The 24,324-nt window shown below is 37.5% G+C and overlaps 2 protein-coding genes across 5 annotated transcripts in view; one reads left to right on the forward strand and one right to left on the reverse strand.

Moving 5' to 3' along the window:
- Nucleotides 1-24,324, reverse strand: part of LOC129775447 (cGMP-dependent protein kinase, isozyme 1) — a 116,205-nt gene that overhangs the window by 43,284 nt on the left and 48,597 nt on the right. For all 4 annotated transcript variants that reach the window (XM_055780209.1, XM_055780205.1, XM_055780207.1 and 1 more), the window contains one exon: nucleotides 1,429-2,974. In XM_055780209.1, the coding sequence (XP_055636184.1) occupies nucleotides 1,429-2,763 (1,335 nt within the window). In that variant the 5' untranslated portion in view covers nucleotides 2,764-2,974. The remainder of the gene's footprint in view (nucleotides 1-1,428; nucleotides 2,975-24,324) is intronic.
- Nucleotides 17,619-18,543, forward strand: LOC129773217 (uncharacterized). The gene is made up of 2 exons (XM_055776803.1): nucleotides 17,619-18,170; nucleotides 18,241-18,543. Exons 1-2 carry the CDS (start codon nucleotides 17,619-17,621, stop codon nucleotides 18,541-18,543), a joined length of 855 nt encoding a protein of 284 aa, XP_055632778.1.

Below are 24,324 nucleotides of genomic sequence, written 5' to 3' on the forward strand. Positions count from 1 at the left end.
TGGGTTCGCAAGCGTCACCATAGGCACCAACGGACAAACTATACTCTACATCATCAACATTCCAAATCTTAGCAACTCAACATATCAGCACCTGAAAATTGCTCCTATAATAACAGATTCATTACGTATAAAACTGGAAGGAGATGAGTATCTCTACGGTAATGACAAACTTTTCCTGAAAACAGACCATTGTTCAAGATTAGGCAACTGGAGTCTTTGCAACCACAACAGTTTGAAAGATGTTTCCTTAGACGAATGCATATCCAATATAATAATTGGCCACGACAGCAAGTGCACGTATGAGAACGTCGCGCATTACCCAATAGTAACGGAAATGAGTCCCACAATACTACTATTAAATCAAGTGAACGATTCATTTCACAACACATGCGGAGTTTCCAATCGACGATTAATCGGATCATTCCTGATCACATACCAAAACTGCTCAAAACTGCTGCTACAAATCAAATCATAGAAACCGTTGAGCATCCAATCTTCTCGCATTCAACAGGACTAAATGTTGTTAAGCGGAAAATAGAACAGCAAACCGACATTCATTCATTGAAAAGACTTCACCACAAAAACCTGGAACATCTGGAAAACCTGAAACTCACAACAGTTACACACCATTGGACAATAATCGGAGGATTTTCATTTACAACTTCTATGATCATAATCTTTATCATCTACATTCTTTTCAAGTTTAGAACCCAATCAGCTAAAGCAACAATCAACCCAGAAAAGTCAACCATAGATGATCATTTCGCTGACCCAGCACCAGTACATTTTTACCAACCACCATCGCTAAGAACCTGACCGTTGAACCAGGAGTTTCAACACTAGGGGAGGAGCAGTTACCACCCAGGCACGGTACACCAGCAGCAGGGAGCATTGCGACCCAGTGCACCGAGTCACAGGCACATTTTTCGCAACACTCGGCATAAAAGCAAACATTATAAAAACCATAGTGTAAGCATATTTAGGCAATCGTGTAAATCAATGAAATAATAAAGTCAGTTTACATTGTGACTCCGTTCAGGGTAGTTCAGCTTTTTTAAAAAGTCAACCGAACTTCCCCAAACGTAACTTTCATTCTAAAATACAAAACAAAACATTACGCATTCAGCTCAACTGAGCACGACAGTCAAAAGGTTCAATCTGTTGTCATTACTTCCAAATGAATCCAATGTCAAAACAGCTGTAGCACAATTCAATTTCAATCAATCCATCGCAGCCAGCGATGCGGGCTAATAATCATCGAAACGATAACAACTCGAACAACAACTGTCGCGAGAGGGAAAGAGATGCGTGTTCGCCGTTCCCGTGATCTGTCCAATATTGATCAAATTAATTAGCAGCGTGGCGACGTCATTTTTTCGTTGAATTATTTTTCTCGATTTGTTGTGTCGCATCCAAACCACTACTCACCCTCTCTTTGACCGGTGCGTCCAAGTTCGGAACGATCTTGGAGGTCTTTCGCATGAGCATCGACGATCCATTGCCCATTGGTCCAAGGATTCCTGACTGTATGAAAAATTCCTGCGCCGAAATGTCTAGCTTCGGTGCGATCGGACCTCGCGAAACAGTCTCTCCACCGATAACTTTAACACTCGGACTACTATCACAAACACTATCACTCAGATGATCAGAGCTGTCAACGATTGCTCTGTTGATCGGGATTGGATCACTTCGCTTGCTTCGCTCTGACTGAATTACACTCCCGCAAGATGTGCCTTCGTAAGTTCTCGCTAGAAGCGCGTCCTGGCCGTTATTAATTGACGATTCATCACCATTTATGACGCAGGCATGCTCGGGTTCGAACTCACTCGAGGGATCTCCGGTTGGATCCGGTTTCGCGGAGAACGATATTAACGAGTCTCCGCCACTGTCGTTATCGTCGGATTCTGATACTTGCAAATTTGGTACACTTTCCTCTTCGGTAACTTCGTCCACGCTCGAGGAGGGAAAATGTGTTCGCGCGAAAGATCTTAAAATCAATTCAACACTATTGTCGGAAGGGGATAATCCTGGATAACTCTTGGAACTCTTCTTCAAAATTGGTTTTCGGGGTATGTTAATCGAAGAGGATTTTTTATCCTGAAGCTGTCCGTTACGACTGAGTGCAAGTTTCTGCAGCACGAACTCCGGATGAAACGCGTAATCGGGATGGATGGTCGGACTCGACAGCCTCTTGGAATGTGTCGAATGGAGTAGCTCGAACTGACCGGCTTGTGCGGATGTAATTAGCGCTCGCGTTGGCGAGTTACCGAAATTGTTCGCGTATTTATTTTCATCGGTGAAAACGGTGGTCGTATCGGGATGCGAGAAGGCGTGCAGAACCTTGATTCGGCGAAAATCCTTCTCCGAAGTCGAAATGGGCCTACTGTGAGCGTGACTGTGTCTGCCTTGTAGCGAACCACCACCGCTGCCCGTATGCACCCCCTCGGATGTGAGGGCGTGTGACCACACGGGATCACTATTACTACAGCTACACTTCACGTACAAACTGCCACAAGTGTTGGACTTGCGGAACAACGCGCGCAATCCCGTGTTCGACGGCTGCTTTGACGGCTGTGCCTCAGAGTGAACTGATTTCTCATTTTGGGATTTTTCGTCTCGCACCTCGATTGTCGCCATCGCAGCCGTCGTCGCTTGTGTTAGTGCCGGGGTGGCTGCTGTTGTCGCTGCCGGTGGGCCTGTGGTAACTTCCGTTGGTCCACCATTATCACTGATTTGTATATTCTCCTTCTTAATCATTTCCATTCTGAACAATAATCGGGGTAACGAAGTTACAGCTTAAGGTTGACTGACTATCATCACCATCGGGCGTGCACTTATGCAAAACAGCCACTTTTGTGCGTTCTGAGGTACACGGTGAGGGTGGGCTTTTGTGCTGCTGAGCTTCTTGAGCGACCTATATTCTCCCTTGTTTTGATGCCGATTGATGTGGGCCAGTGTCGCGTGGGGTGGGTGCCTGGAAAAACACAAGGAAACAAAACAAAAAGGGAGTGAGAATCAGAGAACAATTTGTTTCTTTGGATTGGACATTTACTGATGCTTGATTTGTGTTGATAGTAGGGATGTCATGAATGATTCTAACTGTTGCTGAAATACTCAAACATGGAAATACAAAAACGAATTCATGGATCAAAAGCAAACGCTTCGATGGGTCACGCATCGAGTAATTTCACTACGCTGCTAAGTGTCCTGGTGCCCTACGATATACAAGTGTACCACGAGCGAGACTCGATGTTATAGGAGAAACGGTTAAATCATGTTTTTTTTTATTTAAGTAAAATAGTAATTGACGAATTTCATGTCATAGGAGTTGGCAGCACCATTCCAGATAACAGTGGAACGTTGTGGGTGTAAAGACATAGGGGTAGTGGGGCTAATGTGGTCACGTGGGGTAAAGTGGTCACCTGCTTGTTTGGTAGTATAACTATTGACTATGGACACCGTATTGATAGTCATCTTATGTTTGAAGAATTGCATGACTTTTGAGTCACCCTGTACTACAGTGGAGCTGTCGCATATCAAGAAATAAATAGAAACAAAAAACGCTCTCTCTGTAAGGTTAAGGAATTTCTAGTGAAATTTAGTTTATTTGACCTGATATTTGCGACAAATCAACAGTTTGGACGAATGTTCACATATTCTAGGGGAGGTGAACAGATATTTTGTTCAATTTCAGCGATTATTTCGCATTTTTAGCGTTTCGTTTTTTGGGGGGCAAAGTGGCCAGTGGAGGATTATTACTGACAATGTTCTGTTTTCAAAATCTGATATACCTTATCACCTTCTGCTCCTAAAGGGGTCCCTTTTGTGGTTTTGACCCGGGAAAAATATGCCACCCCAACCAAAATCAAGCCTCATATTGAAAAACGTTGTGTGTTTCCTACTACGTTTTTGTACGTATGAGAAAATTTCAATTACGATTCTAGGTGAACAGGCCTAGCTCATTTCATACATGTACCTACTATTTCAATAATGATTTAAACAAATTTGGCCAAAAAAGCACGCATAAATCTATCTCTTCTAGCGTGCTATGTGCGAGTGACCACTTTGCCCCCCACAGGTGATCACTTTATCTCCTCACTAAAAATGTTCGATTTTCAACCTTTTTTCTAATAATAAAAAATGTTCATTTTTCAATTTTCAAAAAAAACCGCTTACTATCTTGAACTACGATAAGTTGAGCTACAACATTCTTCGAAGAACGAGAATTTTAGTGGTATGTGGACACAGGAAATGGGCATGTTCTTTCGGATGACCACATTCCCCCTAGGCCATTTAGGCAACTTTGTATACTTGATATTTTCGAAGTAGAAATAATTTGATTACTCTTCGAAAAGGGCCAAAAAATGTTTCTTAATTTTTTTACAAAAATTCATTACTCAAAAAACTCTGATATCTACAAAATTATGGTCAAAGGGTTGCTCAAATTTTCACAAAAAAACACAATTTTCTTAAAAATTTATTTTGAAAATTCAAACTCATTTTTCACAAAAAAATTTTCAAAGTTCTCAAAAAATATTCATAGCCCTTGCAATATAGCAACAACATCGTGACAGCAATCAAGTTATGATACAGCAAAACCACGTCACACACAGGAGGGGGGGGGGGGATTTACAAGGGGGCAAAGTTCAAAATTTTCAATTCTTATCGTGTTTGGTATCAAAATGTATGTTTTCGGATACACAGAGTTAATTTTTCAGCTTTTTAACCAAAAATACTAAAATAAGAGGTGATGCGAAGGGGAAAAGCACAATATCTTTGATTTAATAATGTGTGTTTTTTAAATGAACGATCGAAAATCAATACTAGAGATCAAAATATTATTTAAAATAGCATAGTACAAATTTTTGACAACATTATAAGATAGGTATACTAGGGTGCCAATGAAAATGGTCATCTCGAGTTTCAAAAAGTTACCCCATAAAAAATATTCACAACTTCGAAAAAACACCCTATGCCAAATATCAGCTCAATCGGACTTAAGGGAGAGCGACGCAAAGCGGTCCAAGTTTGAATTTTTTGAAAATCGAAGAATCACCCAAGGGGGAGTAAAGGAAATCAGGGTTTTCGAAAAAAAAATTTATGCCAAATGTTTGAAAAAAAAGTTTTTTTTGAGATAACTGTAAATCTCAACGTGTCATGCAATTTTAAGACTTTTGGCTTCATTTTTTTAAAAAACCTCGACGACACCAGTAAATGAAGTCCAAATGAGCTAATATTTTGCATAGGGTATATTATTGTGCAAATCAACATTTCGTAGCAAGTTCCGAATGAAAAACCGAGATAACTATTTTCATTGGTACCCTAAACCATACTTTTCGTTTCGCATGCCGAAAAAAAAGTCCCAGAGTGTCGATTTTTGACAAAAAAAAAGTCACAAGAGGGTTGTGTCTGAGACACGACCGCATTGTTGACGTAGGATTCCGTTAGGCTGTCTGTTGAGTTTGGATATTTGTGAAGAATTCTTCTTCTTCTTCTTAAATGGCACTAACGTCCCTAGAGGAGCTTCGCCGTCTCAACGTAGTATTACTTGCGTCATTTTTGTTAGTAATTAGTTGAGATTTCTATGCCAAATAATACGCCTTGAATGTATTCTGAGTGGCAAGTTCTAGAATACGCGTGACCACAGTGCAAGTCGGAGGAAATTTCTTTGACGAAAAATTCCCCCGACCAGAACGGGTATAGAACCCGAACCCCCGGCATGTTAAGTTTGACTAACCACTCGGCCACGGGTGAAGAATTACATCGTTTAAATCATTATGGCCCTGAAAAGGGCCGTGTGTTTCGGTTGTTTGGTCACTCCACCAGTGTTTACCGAGTGATGATGGTAGAAGGATGCTAAACAGTCGTTGAATGGTGCGTATCAGATAAAAAGTGTCGAAGTGGAATGAGATATGATGAAAACCATCCTCTGGGACCCTAAACGAGATGCCTCCTGTGTTATGTATGGATGAAATAACGAAAACTAAAATTCCCTAATGTAATATAAGATAATTAGCAATACCGAACACAATTATCGATTTTTCTCATCAGTAAAACATGTTACTTTAATGTAGAGAAAACATATTTGAAATGGAAACATATTTATTTTGTAATTTTCTTTTATAATTTTTATTTTCTGAGTGTTTATTTAACCCAATACGAATTTTAATTGGACTAACAACACCTAATACTATATGTAAAGCATATGAGAAATCACTTTTTCACTTTTCTAATTTTTCTCGCCGTATAAACTTTCCCTGGGTGAAAATGAACACAACAACACAGACAGCTTAAACCTAACGACCCGTTTCCGAGCGGGAACACACCTTGGTTTTTATTTATGAAAATTGAAACAAATATATATCAAGTCATTTTTAACACAATTGCTACCATATACAATTTTACACTTACACTTGTGCTAGAAGTTTTACAATGCATGATCGGTAATTGATATGAAATTTCACGAAGCAACCAACACAAAAGTTCCAAATTTAAATTTTATTTGCTAGAATTAATCGTATCACTCACCTTACTTGCAATATAAAAATGCCCCCGACTTGCATATATAACTGCAATGTCGATTTCCCCTAGGTAGCTTGGTTTAGATGTCTCTGTTAGGGAACACATATCGGTAGGAACAAAAGCTCCCCCTACTTTCATGTATTTGCAATGCCGATTTTCCCCAGGCAGCTTGGTTTTGATGTCTCTGTTAGGGAACCACCGCATGTGTGGTCAATTTCGATCAATCAGAAGTGGGTATTTCTGTTAGGATAAGGGTTGCGATTTTTCAATTGTTCGATAGTTAATTTCATGATTTCATACTTTCTTCAATATAAATAATTGTTATGGAGTGCTGAAATCGATTGACACAAAAATTTCATCAATCCATCATAAAATGACTGAGCAATAAGCTTTGGAAATTGGACAATTTTCACGATGTGCTCGATTTTCGATTTTAAATTTGTACCCCAATATGTTCCCGAAAGACGTAATCCTACGTCAAAAAATTTTCGAGATGACACTAGATCTCGACATTTCATGCCATTTGAAGACATTTGGCATCCAAAATTTTTTTTCGAAAACCCCGATTTCCTTGGGTGATTTTTCGATTTTCAAAAAACTCAAACTTTGACCGCTTTGCGCCATCTTCCCTTAATCCCGATTGAGCTGAAATTTGGCACAGGGTGTTTTTTCGAGATGGTGAACATTTTGTATAGGGTAACTTTTTGAAATTTTAGGGTCGATTTTTTCCCATACATTCATTGAAAAAACATCACAAACAGCTATTTAACAACATGATTAGATAGGTATACTTATTAAAAAAAAACCATCACGAATAATAAGTATTTGGCAACAAAATTTGAGATTCTTATTGAAAAAAGCATCACACATTTAGCAAAATAAAATTCAAAAAATGCCTTCTTATATACTGCTAGATATCGACAACGCTTCCTGCCATGTTTTCATCTCCTTCCTCGTTTTCATCGGCTTCTCCTTCGTATTCTTCTTCTTCATCTTCGTCCTCAATACGAATTTCTTGGTCTTCAATCAGAACATCCTCCTCACCGGCATCATGAGAAGCTTGAATCTCTTCCTCGATGGTCAGTAAGTTCAGGACTTCTCCGCTTACAGCTGGTTTTCTCTTCGTTTGTTTCTTCCTCAATGTCGATATGTATTAGTCAGAGTTGATCAATAATCGATTCATTAGATCGGTACTGGTCCTCAATCGGGATGTCTTTGACGTAAAGCTTTCCCGATACCTTCTATAAAATTTATTTGAAGCTTCGCCTGCTTCCCCGGATAGTTGCCCTAGAACTATATCAATTCAATCAATAAATTTGTAAATTAAATTTGTAATTTTTTCAAAAAAGGCTAGCTAATTGGCTTTAATTTGATATATCGATCATCTGAATCGGTCCAGTAGTTCAAAAGTAATAAACTTTTGAAAGAAGTCATTTTAGGAAAGAAGGTGAAAAATTATTTTTTGGACCATCGGTTAACTTTGAAAAATCATAACTCAATAACTAAAAAAACGTCTTTCGGTTTCGATGCTATGTAAAAAACCTCAGTTTTTCAGAAAAAAATATGGAAAAAATAGCGCCCTTGGTCCCGAGACTATGAGAACAATAAAAAACGAATACAATCAATAATAATGAGAACAGATCTCAAATTTTCTGCAGGTATAGTATTTTTTTCAAAAAAGACCAGGTGATTGGCTTTAATTCGAAATATCGATCATCTGAATCGGTTCAGTAGTTCAAAAGTTGTGAATTTTTGAAAAAAGTCATTTTTGGAAAACAGATGAAAAAGTTGATTTTTCGGCCAATCCTAAAATGGAGATGGTCGCCCTACTGCAAAAAATAAAAAAATACGGGTTTTAGATTGCGATGATAAAAGTGATAAATGATGATAAATGATGAGTGATAAAAGACACTTTGAGGAACACTTTCATTAAAAAAAGTTTGCGGGAAATGCAGAGCAAGTTTAATAAATCCATCCGAAGCAAAATTAAACTTCCAAAATAGTACTTACTTTGTGTGGAGTTAACACATACTACAACCAACCGAATTTTGAAACTGACAACAAACACAAATTCTCCGTTAAAAATGCTTCAAGAAACATAATGAGCCAAAAAAATTCGTTCAAAAACTTCACCAAAACACATGTTAGAAAAACATACAGATATCTCAATCCACTTCGGCATCTTCTATCTGATACTCACCACCCAACGACTGTTTACCATACTTCTGTCATCATCACTTGGTAAACACTGGTGGAGTGAAGAAACAATACCCAACAACCAAAAAAATGGCCTTTTCAGGGCCACCAAATCATTATCAAAGAGTTTAACGATGTAATTCTTCATACATATCCAAAATAAACAGATAGCCTAACGGAATCCTACGTTAACTATGCGGTCGTGCCTCGGACACAACCCTCCTGTGACTTTTTTTTTAATAAAATACAAGTTTTTTGACATATTGACATTCATTCTGGTTGTAGTTCAACTCTTACATTCTAATAATAATATTGGATCTCGGTCAAATGACCACCACGGACCCGTTTACAGCGATCGATTTGTTGGACCCAATTCTCCACTAATTGGCCACACATTTCGACCGGTATGTTACGAATTTCACATTGAATGTTGTCTCTGAGCTGAGTTGGTGGATTGTTGGCATAGACCAGTGACTTTACATTGCCCCATAAAAAGGAATCCGATGGCGTCAAATCGCTTGAACGAGGTGGGCAATCGACAGGATCATTTCTCGAAATAACATGTTCACCCAACTTATATTTGAATAACTCCATTGTAAAATGCGCAGTGCGGTAAGTGGCACCGTCTTGTTGAAACCGCATATCATTGATGTTAAGATCTTCCAATTCTGGCCAAAAATGGTCATGTCGCTCTTCACTGACGGTAACATGACGGTCGTTCTCAACGACGAAGAAATACAGCCCAATAACTCCTCCGGCATGAGAACCGCACCAAACAGTTTTTATTTGCGAATGCAATGGTGTTTCTTGAAGCTCAGGCTCAAGTTCGCATCTGACCAATAACGCTTCTTTTGCTTGTTGACAAAGCCATTAAACTAGAAATGGGCCTCATCGCTGAAGACGATTTTTTGATGAAAATCATCATTTTCTTCAAGATTCGCCAGAGCCCAATCGTTCTTGTAGTTCTTGAGACAATTTGATATTGTAAGGATGTAGCCCAAGCCTCTTTTCGCAAAATGCACCACAATTAGGTTTGGGAGATGCGCAAGTATTGAGAACGTCGTGCAATTGACTGATTTGGGTCATTTGGGATGGATTCACTTGCGGCTGCGATATTTTCGTTGCTTCGTGCGGGACAGTTTCATCCAACAGCAAAAATGTAGACTCAAATTTGATCACTAAACTATGCACAGCCTGCGAGCTGGGACGATTAATTCGGCCGGGAATTGGAGTAAGCATTCTTAAAGCTGTAACCATCGACTCCGATTTTATAATAATAATTAAGTGATACTCGTTCGTGTACTTCACCATGATGAAAATGTTGACTAACGTTTTGACATTGACAGATCATTAAAATGTTTTAAGGATTCGTTCACACGCAGGCACAAAATTATCAAGTCGACAATGGATGACCCTTTATATTTACCTTATGCCACGTCGAATAATAAGGCATTCACGTTATGCAGAGTGCAGACTAAAGATCGGGATAGGCAGAATCAGAGATACCTGGTTTGAAGACATGTCTTCACTTTGAAGACATGTCTTCACTTTGAAGACATTTGTCTTATTGTGAAGACATTTTGAAGACATTATGAAATATGTGACGACATTTCAGTATGTGGACATTTGGGAGATAATTTTTCCATAAAATTGCTATTTCTGGCCGAATATATCGTCAAAAGAAGTAAGCCTTATATCTCGGTTTCATTCGATCGCTTTTTTATCAGTGTTACTTGTTTACTTTTGGAGGCTTTTGTATCGAGGTAACTCACATGCTTTTTTTCACGACCACATTGCAAACCGTTTCAATAATTAATTTTATGGATGTGGTTTGAGTTACAACCAAAACTCCAAAGTTGAAATAAACAAATTAGGTTATTTATAAAAATTGTTTGACAAATAAGACTCATCCGGTCTATTGTTTGACATTTGAATGTTCGTACAGCCCACTATAACAGAACACTTTTTAAAGTTCCATTTTTGCGGCAGAATGTTAAATAAAAAATAAATTCGGTGGCTAGGACACCGTTTGTTAAAAGCTATATTTTTCCATTGATTTAGAGATAGGTTCAAGAGTCCCAAACATGTCACGTTTTTATTATGTAGTTCAAACATCACTAACACTTTTTTACGAACGGAGTTTCATGATTTGTATATATATTTGTATATATATATATATATTCATATCCATCGAATCGATATTTCTCTCAGAGCTCTTCACTCTTCACTCCCTCTACAGTATTTTTCCTAGTAACCTGTTCAATAAAAAGGTCAACAAAAACAAAATGCCGCAACATACCGTTCTGAATCATATTTCGGACACTTTTTTCTAATATCTTGAAATTCTTAATGCACTGATGATATAACCATAAAATTAATATCACAATTACTTCTTAAGTGTAATCCCTTGGTTTCACTATCATTTCATATGAGAACTACATTTGAATTATAACAAAAATCTATCAACACTACTCACTATCGTTTGTGTTTGACGTTTGCTTAACGTGAGCACGTAGAATTTACCCGTTCATCAATATTTAAATTTCTCCCGTGTTTCACAGTTCTCATCATCGTTAACATTTTACTGTGATTGCTTGGTAAGTGTTCCGTAGTTGACTATAAAATATAATCAAGTGTAAGGTAATTTTCGTTCAAAATAAAGTGTCCGAAATTTGATTTTTATTCGCTTCATTTGAAAAGCATTTTATTCGATGATTTTTTTATGTTTTCTATCAAACAGGTACCAAAGTAGAAAGCTTAAAAGCATATCGAACTAATTTATTATAAATATCAACCAAATAATACCTGTTCATAAAGTTTAGACCTGTTTTCTGCATCATATGCCTTAAGCGTCCGAAATATGATTCAGAACGGTAGAATCATATGGTTTATTTTATTCTCAAGCATCACTTATTACCTAGCTTACAAAAATTCATTAACACCCTTCCTGGCAGCTTTAGTTTTAGCCAAGGCAATTGAAGAATAAGATGTTGAGTTATGTTTTGCTGTTTCTTCATCTCTTGTACCAATTTCGACGTGTCAATTGCAACAAAGTCATAGGAGTAAATACTTCTTTTAAGATATGCCCAAAATATTTTCAATTGAACTTTTTAGGATACATTTGGAAGACTTAAATCCTCAGGTACGACTGATATCGAGAGACGCTGGATTTCGTTCGAAGACCTTTTCGCGTAATGGGATGATGCAAGGGCAGGCCAAAAGACTACATTGTCATTCGCATGGTACTTCCGAATAAAACGGCAACTTTTGGCAAAAAAATTTGCTACAGTAAATTTCAACAGGCCTGCGAAAATGAAGAAAAACGTCAAATCGACATTCTTTTTTTTGTTAATTGTTAGCATCGATCGTCATATGGATCGGGGCATCCATAACCAAGATAATGTCATTCTTGGCATAAACTAAGCCATAAAACGATGGCCATATTGGCCAGCTTTTGGCTTACACCTTGTTATTCCGGGCCGGGCGAGATTTCCGATTCTCATGAAAACAACCATATGATTAAATAATTTTTCACGGTTTAGTCAGCTGTTCCTAACTCTCTGCCTAGGAATGCATAAAATTTTGTCACTTCTATTCAGCTTCAGGTTTTCGTCACAGTCTTAGCCTGCTTTGGAATCCTTCCGCACGATGAGGCGACCGGATACAGCCTTTTCTTTTAACCGAAAAATGCCAAGAAATGTTTGACCAGCTGTAACTCTTTGAAAAAAATCCAAATCGGAATGTAAATACTGTACAAGCAACATATTGAGATTAAATAATGGATTTGAAGTGACCGGACCGCCGTTTAGATGTCGAAAGAAAAAATATCTTTTTATGAGATTTCATGAGATGAGCTGATTTATGAGATTTTATTTACATTATTTACTAATCCCAAGAAACCAAAATTGTAGGTTTGCGTTTAATGCTGACGAGGGAGTCGAAATCTATCAAGGTATAAAAGAGAGTTATCAGTACTGGAAATTTGATTCGCAAAACTTATCAACAAACGTTCTTTTTACTGCGACCTTAAGAAAAATGTTCAAATCATATCATTCAATTTCAAGATATTACAAGTGTAAATCCAATGACAATGGATGATTACCAGGTTCATTACTTGCCATGGACACGCTGTAGTAGGATCTGCACAACTTTGATTCTGAATTGACCTCATCCCCTGGGTGTCTAAAACTATGGCAGGATATGGACCTAAAGTGCATTGACATTGTTTAACATTCTACATGAAAGTAATGAAAAAGTGAGAAAAAAAATTGTTTTGAACAGGTAGTTCCGAGAGCATTGAATACCGAATGAATTCGTCATAGCCTTTATCAACGTATTCAAGAATCGTCCATGTTATTAAATTTTTAAACACATATGATGTCCAGAGATGAACCAACCTTCGGCTGAAAATCCCTTTAATAAAGAGAAAAAAAAAACAATTGTGATTTGTTTATGCCTATTTCTCTGAATTTTTTTAAAGCAGTGATAAAGAAAATTTATCATGAAAGATAAATAAGATCTATTTATTATTTGTATTTCAATGTGAGGTTATCAAATAAAATATGCCATACATCACGCGTATCACCTACAAGTCGTTCCACCTGTTTTCATACCGAGCAACTCCAAATCAGCCGGCCTCTGACCCGAACATCTCCGATTTTTTTTCTAACTTGGTACTTATGATGGAAACTACCTAAACTCACAATTTTCATCATAATATTACCAATTTATGTTACGATAGATTTTTAGAAAGGCCGTATTCAAAATCATTGATCTTTTTTTCAAAAAACTGTAATGGGTTGTATCTAGAACACGACCGCAGTTTTCGACGTAGAACTACGGGATTATATTATTCACTTCACTTCGCTAAGAGAATCATTACACGATAAGTAATCTCTCTTGCGATACTGACACCATCGGGTGATGAGGCTAAGTACTTATCGGATCGCCCTCGTATATTCCAAAATTCTGAATACTCTTCCATATCCGCACTATCACAAAAAATTTTCGTATGCTGCTCTTTTTTGTCGTAGCACAGCTCGATACAGAGGGCTTCCTCTCCTTGTATCGAGCTGTGTATGATTTTGTGTGAATCAGCATTAGGCATGAATGATATCCGCTCGTTGTGTTATGCTAGCTCACTCGCATCTGTGTTTTCATTCTATTCTATTTTTGGTTTTTGGTCCTTGTGCAAAGAAATTCTATCCCATACTCCTCCTTCACCCGTCAAGAAAACTATTCTCTCCCACTCGACGCTCTGCGGCAACCATCGATGACCACCTATGGCTTATTTAAACCAAATATGTTGAAAACGGGCAGAAACGAATGTATCGGTTGCTCGTCATTGACAGCTCTGTTCGGGAATGCGCACAAAACGGCAGAACAAATGTATGGGAAAATGAGAACGCTTCCAGTTTTCATTAATTTAAACTGTTTAGGCATTAGTGGATTGTACTGTATATTATATGAAACAAATCTTAGAGAATTTCCGATTCCATTGGTGTTCAAATTATCAGAATGTGTTCGCTGTGAAAATGGTTATTAACGTTAACTTTATTTCACAAAAACGTGACCTGTTTTCTGATTTGGCACCCTTCCTGAAAGACGTAGTTCTACGTCAAAAATTGTAACGAAAAATCCAGATGTCTGATTAAAATATGATGTTTGACAAAGTTGTTGAAACAAATGAATTATTTAAGAAAAATAACATTTCAGGTGCACTGTTAAAAAATACACTCATTGAATATAATTTTGAAAACTTTTACATCTCACAACACCTAATTCTATAATATTTCACGAACACGATTTTAATTATATTAAATTGGTTATATTTCGAGAATGGTTAGTCTTAGAATAAAAACGTAGATTTCGTTTTTTATGTTCCTTTTCTTAAATAGTTACGATTATCACAACTAGCTATCGCCTATCGGTACAAATTTGATCAAAATTTGATTATTGCGATAATTATAAGTAGTCTAAATCAGTGTCTTAGAATATCAAGAAATATTCACGAGAAACGAATATTTTTTTGTTCCAGTGTGACTTTTTTTCAGCTTGAAACACACTGCCCTCATTATATAGATGACAATATCAAACGAGTTCATTTTGTTCATATCGCTGTTGCATGAGCAATTTTGCTATGATGAATGAATGCGACATTGAGTGGGGTTCATAACTTTGCTGTTATTTATACTTTGGATATCAAAAGCAACAAATTGATATTCATCACATCCGAAACGATATTCGTTCTGGCAGTGAATTTAAGTTCAAAATAAATATTATTTGGCGAGACGGTAGGCAACGGCATATGCAGAATGGATACAACGAGGGGTTTTAGCATCCGTCAAGTCATTTGCGACATCGTGAATTTCATAAGGTGTTTCCCGATTACGGCATCCGGCAACTGCAAAACCCAACCGCACACAGCAGCCTCAGGTTAGAAGTTAATAACAGCTGATATTCATTCGGCTGAAACGAAATTCAGTTCTGACGTTTCCGATAATCAAGATGAAAATGACACTGGGTGGAAAAAATAAACATCAAAACATATTGAAGGACAAAAGTTCATTTGCTCATATTCAATGGTTGCCTGGATCTGTCATTTTAATTTTCGTTTGGAATATATAGGTTTTCGATGCAACCTAGCCCTAAAATCTATGCATTCGATCTTAGCGAAGATGATTTTTTCCAACACTGGTCTAATACCTACGATTTCAGACCGTATGGATTGTATTTTTTCTAGAACCTCAAACGCAGACACAGAAATATCGTCTACGTCAATAATGTTACTTAATTAATAAAAGAAAAGCCTGAAATTTAGTGCGAAAAATACTTGTGCGAGACACGTATACAGCGAAAATCGATACAGAGCCATTTTTTGATTTTTTCAAAAAAGTTGAACACCCCAAAAATCCGTATTCGATGGAAATTAGCGATTTACTTAAATTCGAAATAGCTAAAGCCAACATTGGCGGTTTGCAAGCAGCAAAACGCAAGTAAGAAGCCACGACTGGCATACTCTTCGCGGAACATCTTGTATCCATTTTAAATTTGCAACCCGGTAATTGATCCAACAAACAATTTCCATCAGTGTCAACCGCACTCCCTTTGGTACCCTTCCGTGTTGAAATGCCACCAAAAAGCGCTGTCTTCCAAAATGTGCTTCGATGGAATTCAAACATTCGTTGTGTGTCACAACGGTAATCTACTCGTAAGGCGCATTCTGGGTTGAGTTGTGAAGGGATCTCTTTTTCCTCGATAAGACCATCCCTAATGAGTGGTTCAGCGTAAATCCGGAATGATATACCACCCACCTCCACCACCCCACTAATCGGAAAAAATCACTTCACGACGCGAAAGACAAACTATGGAACTGTTTGTCGTCTTACGACTGTTTTGTTTTCTTTTCTGTGGAGTGTTTTTTTTGTGTTTTGCTCTTATTAGGGTGTAACATGGGAACCTACTTTTCTCGAGACGCTTGCGTGTCAAAGGTGAGTTCGGTGCTACATACATAATTGTTTGCATCGGCTCGTGTATATACGCGATTATGTATGAGGATGAAGACATTTGCCCTAACAACTCCAGCTAGGAAGTTAGGGTGGAGTGGTGGAAATTTGAATGACACTGCTTCAGAGATCGTTATCGCCATCTTCACCCACTCACCCGTTTTGTGGTTCTTCGCTTTTGAAAGTGATACCAACAATAAGGCGATGTTCTCCTATCTTGAAGCATTATGAATTCAAATATATATTGTGTGACAGCTAGTCTGACCGACCGACCGACCGACCGACCGAGTGTGTAGCATCACCTCTTATCACCCATTTGCATGACAATGATCCGGTGGACAACAGAGGGAACGATTGGACAAAAGCGCAAATATGGTTTAAATTTACCATCTCATGAATGGAGGCTGACTTTGGGGGCAAATGGTGGGTTTGCGTCATCTGTCGATTATTCTTCATTTTTTCTCATTCGTACATCGTGTCAAGATAAACAGCTTGCGCTCATATTGTCTGATTATTATTGATACTTCATGCGGAAAGTGAAATATTAACGAAATTTGGTAAATGTGTAAAGATTTATCAAAATGCGAGCTAACTCAGTCCCACTTTGACCCAGACTAAGTGTGTTTATAGGAATGCCAGTCCGGCCGGCATCTGTTTATGTTTCAACCTTGACCGACTTAGTTTGACGGTTTTTAATTCACGCTACTGTCTTTCAAACAATATGTTACCATAAATTATGTGGATGATTCTTCGCCCACTTTATTTATTTTTCTCCAACACCGGTTGACATTTGACTAACACAGCCACCGATCAACACGAGCTAATTCACATTTTTATTCACAGTGAACCCAGTTTGTTTTAGGGAAAATCCGAAAACTTTTTCGTTTCCACTGATTCTACCGAAGTATCCCTCCTTTGTAATACATAGGGGAAAGTAGGTAAAGACGGACACTGCGGGTAAGATGGACACTTTTAATATTTCATTAACTAAAATTTTTTTGAAATATTTTAGTTATGCAAATACTTTCAATAAAGTGTATCAATACTTTCGAGACACACTGTTGATTTCCAGCGAGCGAACTGTCAAGCTTGTAAACAAAACAAAAATTATCTTCGCGGGTGCACCATTCGATGTAATTTTTACTCCGTAGAAAATAGCGAAAAGTTCGTGATTTTTTGTTTTTTACGTGTTCCTCCAACGGGTAAGTGTTTATTTAGTCCATCATTAACTATCCTGTGATAAATCAGAGGTTTTTCAACGCTTATAGGAAGAGCTACGGTCATTCAAAAAAAAAGCTGCCAGTTCGGGCAAGACGGACACATTAAGGTAAGGAAAGACGGACACTAGAATTTTCCTAGGGTATTTAACAAAACTTTTTTGGTTTTACTATAAAGATGCCTACAAATTACAAGCGCAAGAGTAACCGGCAGTCATGGACCGCTCAGCAGTTGGAACAAGCCATTAAGGCTGTAAAAAGTGGATCGCCGGTGAAGACAGCAGCAAGAAGTTACGCATTTCCAAGATCCACACTGATTCGCCACCTCACAAGTCCAACTGTATCAACTCGGCTAGGACCTCTTGATTCCGTATTCAATTCTCAACAAGAAGAGCTGCTGGTACAACATCTGTTGGATTTGGAAAATAGGTTCTATGGATTAACGATGACTAATGTTCGAAAGCTTGCTTTTGATCTGGCCGAAAAAAATGGATTGCCACACCTGTTCAACAAGTCTACCAAGATGGCTGGAAAAGCTTGGCTAAGCAATTTTCTGAAACGAAATCCCAAATTGTCGTTCCGTAAACCTGAAGCTACCTCTGCCGCCCGAGCCAGAGGCTTCAATAAGCTAGCAGTATCTGCGTTTTACGATTTGCTGGAAGAAGCGCTGAAAGATCCCAAATTGACGACAGATCGTGTTTTAAACGCCGATGAGACTAGTGTTTGTACCGTTAGTATTTGTTTTGGCATTGTAGTTAGTTTAAAAATCAGTTTAATTTTTTATTCATACTTTCTTACAGGTTCCTCCGAAGAAGTCTAAGGTAGTGGCATTAAAAGGCAAAAAACAGGTTGGTGGTATTACATCTGCGGAACGCGGAGAAACAGCTACGGCAGTAATGTGCATGTCCGCAACCGGACAGCACCTTCCGCCGTTCTTCATTTTTCTTCGCATGCGGATGCACGTAGCTTTGAAGAAAGGGGCATCACGAGGAAGCAAATTTGCCTGTAATGCATCGGGTTACATGACGGTCGAAATATTCAATGAGTGGTTCGATCACTTTTTAGAGCATGTAAAACCTTCTGAAGACAGTCCTGCCTCATAATTGATGGCCACTCGTCGCACACGAAGAACCTAGCTTTTACCGAGAAAGCTAGAGCTAACTTTGTTAAGGTTCTAGTTTTACCACCTCACACTAGCAACAAACTTCAACCGCTTGATGTATCTTTTATGGCACCTTTCAAGACGTACTACGCACAGGAAGTAGAGCGTTTCCTACAACAGAATCCAGGTAAAGTCGTCAGCCAATATGACGTTGCCGAGCTCGTGAAACCTGCATTCATCAAGGCGGCTACTACGGAAATTGCTGAAAATGGGTTCGAAAAAACAAGAATTTGGCCATTTCATCGCAATATCTTTTTCCGATGATGACTTTGCCCCGGCCACGGTGACTGATCAACCCGATCCTGAGATTCTTCGTGAAGAAGAGACGTTTCGATTGCATCTTGAAGGTGCGCCTAGTCAATCGACCGTAAATCGCATTTCCTGTGAGGATAACAAAGTTCAAGTGCTTCCCGAAGACATCATGGCTGATTTCGCAGAACCGGACAGCATCTCAACGGCCAATAACCCGGTGTTTGAAATATCTCCGTCGATCATACTTCCGTTACCGAAAATGGTCACCCCGAGAGTCACGAAGAGAAAACGCCAAGTAGAAAAGGCAGCTGACATAACGTCTGCTCAATACGCTGACACTTTGAAGAAGGCGAAAGCATCGAAAGACATTAAATCCATCAAAAAAGAACAAAAACAACGCTCTTCGAAGAAGCCTAAGCAAAATAAGGGCAAAGGGGACACCTCATCTGATAATCTATGCGAGAAATGCGGAAGCCAGTTTTCTGATTAAGATTTCGGGACAGGTTGGACATATTACAATGCCTTTCATGGTTCCACGCTGAATGCTTTACTTCTGCTGCAACTATTTGTCAGAACAGCCCACTGCCCACTTTTATGCCCACTGAAAATTGAATTAATTTAAATACTCAAATGAACTTAAACCATCGATGAATTGTTTTTAATGCTTTATAAATAAACTTTCGTTTTGAAATATTTTGAGGTGTATCATTAAACTTTACAAATGAATTATCGTCTTCCTAGGAGGTCATTTAAAATATGCGTGGACAGGTTGTTGGCTATTTCAGATCCTTTCCCTTCCTTTGCGAGGACAATGGCCCGCAAAAATCCAGAAATTTTTGCATGGAGTGTATGTATTTGACCTCTTCTGTCGTTCCCTTCCAAGGATGAAACTGTCCACGAACAACATGAGTAGCCTTTCGAATCGTAACGTAATTCAAGAACACTCTCCAATGCTGAAAACACTAAAATACGTACAAAAACTACAACTTTTCCGTAAGTGTCCATCTTTCCCACCTTAGTGTCCGTCTTACCCATTCCAGATGTCCGTCTTTCCCGACCATGTGAAGAAATAGTATTTCGATACATTTTTTTCAATGACCCAGAATACATCAATGTTGGAATAAATTTACTAGTATCAACGGTAATTATGATAGAAAAGGACCTGATGTTTCAATTTGTACAACAACTGCGATCATGAAAGCTATATATGTGTAAAAATTGAGATTACACCTTAGGGTGTCCGTCTTTACCTACTTTCCCCTACAATCAATGGTGACAATAGAAATTCTAGACGAACGAAGGAACATACTTTTATCCGTTTGACTGCGGGAAGTGCGATAGCGCTTTTTTGTTTTTTTTCTACCATTTTTAACCTTTTAAGGTGGGATTTCGTCTTTCGGGAACATATTAGGGTACGAATTGAAAAAAAAATCGAAGGGTTGTATCCGAGACACGACCGCTTAGGACGTAGGACTGCGCAATCTTTTTTTTTAAATATGTTGGTTTATCATTTCGGATATTATTTGCGAATACGTCGAAATTCCATAAAAAACATTTCGAGAAGCAACGCTTCTTTCTTGCCATTGCGAGAACAAAACACTAATTGGTCATGTGTCGCAATGTGTTTGTCAACAAAACTAGGAACTTTGTTGCATCAGCCGATTGTAAGCCGATGCTAACGAGAGCAACTAAAAGTATCGAATATGTGCTTTCCATATGTTCTAAATTTGCGCAACGGAAACAAGCAACACACACTAAGCCAAACAATGATGGCTAGAAGGGTCCTATAATCATTTGCACTCTTCTCTTTTTTCGCCTGCTTTGCCATGGCTCGGATCGTTGTGTTGATTGCAATGCCAGATTCAAGTGAAATATTCGCTAGCGTTCACAGCTCGAGGAGATACATAAAACACAAAACGAGCAGAATAAGCGACCGATGTTGTTTCGGACACAGAAAGATTCTGAGGATTTTCCTCAGAGGAGATGCACTACTTATACGCTAGGGACAGCTTACTTACTATACAAGGGTGAAGTTTACTTCGCAAATATTCTCTTTTCGATATCCCCCTTCGTTGTCTCCATTCTAGCGGCTGCATAAGTTGCTCGTTATTGACAGCTCTGTTCGGGAAAGTACACAAATGGACATAACAAATGTATGGGGAAATGGGAATGCTTCAAATTTTCATCAATTTAAACCATATACAGACTATGGGATTGCATTGTTTAGCATATCAAACAAATTTTAGAAAATGTCCGATTCGATTGGTATGCAAATAGTTAAAATCCATTCGCAGCAAAAATAGTTCTCAACGTTTACTTTATTTCACGAAAACGTGACCTGTTTTCTGAGTTGGCATCCTTAACGTAAGACGCAGTCCTACGTCAAAAATCTAGGTTCTACCGCTTCTTGCTCATCCATTTTCCGACGGATTTACCACGTTGAGCCCCGTGTCGGTCTCTAGGGACTATTGATGAGCTTTTCATTAGAAAAACGTTGATCACTGGGACTGGAACAAACCAAGTTCTTTTTTATTTCCGTATTTTGTAACTGTAAGTACAAAAAAAAGAAAAAAAAAAGAACATAGTTTGTTTTCGGATGTTTTACGATATGCACTACTTTTGGTTGAATCTGACTTTTTTTTTCATACAATTATTATCTTTGGGAGCGGGGACCCACACTGATATTGTGCAAATGTTCTCGATGTGGGCTGAACCGAAAGCGCAGCAAAAATAATCCGGGGCTCAACGTATAAAGAGATGTGTTTTTCCCCTTTTACACTACTTTTGTGGCCTAATTTTTTTTTAGTTTATTAGTATTTATTTTTGAATATATATAAATAAAAATTATGAATTAGAATTAACTTTCCCATATCGAATGTGTAAATGTTTTTTTTTTCAAATTGTGGAAGAATATTAAACGCAAATGATGATGTTTTTATTTTATAATTAGGGGTTTTAGTGAAAATTTGATTTTTGCTTCGTACATGAAGTTGTTTCCCTAGATTTTTTTGTTCGTGCACGAAAATTACTCACACAAAACAAAATAGCGTGCAGAGTCATGACATTTCGTTCAGCAATGCTAGGCTTTGGCTGAGTAAGCAAGTCAAAAGTGCTCCCAAATTAAATCAACAGCTCTATGGAAAATATTGTATAGGGTATCAAACAAGAAATTTTGACTATTTTTTGAACCTCTATGTGATTCACCATAGAACCTATGGTAAAAAACGTACTTTTCAATTTTTTGAACGTCATTTTCAATAGGTTCGAGACAAACATTTGTAAAAAATACTGTAGGTAAATTTTTCTATGGTGTATCGAAAAATATGATCATGTTTTCAATAAAAATTTTAGTATGTAATACAAAAATGTATTTAAATTTGTTTCTACGCCTTTTCTAATCATCGATTTAATGTAAATAAAAAAAAATACGATGAATCTTGGGAAAACAAAATTTTAAAATTATGAAACGAACGTAAATACATAAAAGACGTTCGAACGCATTTAAAAGCAGTACTGTGTCTGAAGAGTTAACTTTAAAATTCCAAAATATCGAATTACCAAAAAAAAGTACCGCTCTAAAATTGTGGGAAAATACATTGATTTCAAAAATGTTATTTTCGGTAGAATTTTCTTTATAATTAGTCGCGGTTTTCATTTCCAAGCCTATTCAGGATGGCGTGGAAAAAAAGGAAAACAAAAACTACGCTAGAAAAATTACATAATTTCACAATTTGTTACCCTATAGAATAGTTTCCATAGCGCTGGTGATATGTTTTGGGTGCACATTTTACGAACACATGAATGAAATACAAAATTTTTTTACATTTTTCAATATTCAAGATTTTTTTTGTACTTCAATTTTTAATGATTTTTTTGATAATAATTCTCGATACATAATATATTCCATGAAACAGGTGATTTGGTTTGGGGACACTTTTTCCTTCATTACCTAGCCAGACTCTTTATGAATTGTCAACTATTAGTGGGTGAATGCGATCCATCAAAAACTACGATGCTCCTTCAGGCAATCAATTTATATAAAACAGTATGTATGATTCAAGTTTTTCAATCGGTACTGCTGATTTCCTCAACGAAATGGATGTGCGAATTAAGAATATAGAAGAATACCTACGAGCCAACAACATTTCAGTGATAAAGCTGGCGAAAAGTTATCTCGAATTCGAACAGAAACATGTCGGATTTGCTGTTAGGTGTTTATAGGAGTAACCCCAGAATAATTAAGATTTTTCCTCAACAAACTATCGTGTATTAACTTTTCGCGGTCGGAATTATTTCCCTTGAAAAAGATTCTCTTATCATTTCTTGCTAATAATGTTATGTTTATACCTAGTAACGTTATCTGTTATTCATAGAAATTATGTATATACTCGTGAGAAAATTCACTAGACTTTAAAATTCGTTTAGAAAAAATGTAAATTATTACACCGTTGAATAAAGTATTTAGTATGGGTCCTTGCTGTGGTGATTGAGAGCAGACAAACGACCGCAAAGGGTTAAAAACCCTACAACAGTAGCCAAATCATTTATAATTATCCCAATAGTATCATCTTGCATCCGCTATTATTAGGTTCCAGATAGAAGAGAAATTGATCACGATAGAGAGACAGAACATTTTGAGACGAATCATTTTGATTTTTTTCGCTTTTTAAAAAACTCATTGGGTATGTTATCGTGTAAAACAACATTTTGGAAGAAATTCCATATGAAAAATCGGGATGACCATTTCCATTGGCACCCTAAACCATATGTTTTGCCTCGTATTCCGGAGAAAGTCCCGGAGTGTCGATTTTTGAGAATTTTTATTTTAGATGACAGTAGATTTCGATGTTTCATGCAATTTTAAGACATTTGACATCAATTTTTTTTCGAGAATACCATTTTCATTATGCCTAGCTGATAACTGAGCTATTTTGAAGTTCGGAGGACACCAGATCAAATATCATAACTACATTCCAACAATTATGTATGATTGGGAAACCGCAATTGCTTAAGAAGAAAATTTATTTGTGGTCAAACCACAAATAAACAGCTAAGACTACCATTTGTTCTGTGTTCTCTTATTATTTTCCTATTCGTCCATGATTCATAGAATTACTTTTTTAGAACAATTTCTACTGAAGGGAGTAAGGTCCGAAATGCACGAGTATAAATAGTGGAAATATATTTGGTTCTCTTTTTACGCAAGTGATAAGTGTTAGATAGAACCCGCATATAAACCGCTCAGTTGAAACCTCCTTTGTATCGCTGATTTCTGGATATAAAACACCGTGGAGAATCGTAATATTTGTTTGCATTTGCAATTATTGTCTTAGATCGAACAACTGTGAATACCATATCACTTTTCATTATATGACATGAAAAGAACGACGATGCCAAATCAGCCGAAAAACAGGCATAATTTTTTACATAAATTGTACATAAGGTGACAGCTACATAAAATCATAATTTT

Source organism: Toxorhynchites rutilus, chromosome 3 (assembly GCF_029784135.1).
Source record: "Toxorhynchites rutilus septentrionalis strain SRP chromosome 3, ASM2978413v1, whole genome shotgun sequence".
Lineage (NCBI taxonomy): Eukaryota > Metazoa > Arthropoda > Insecta > Diptera > Culicidae > Toxorhynchites > Toxorhynchites rutilus.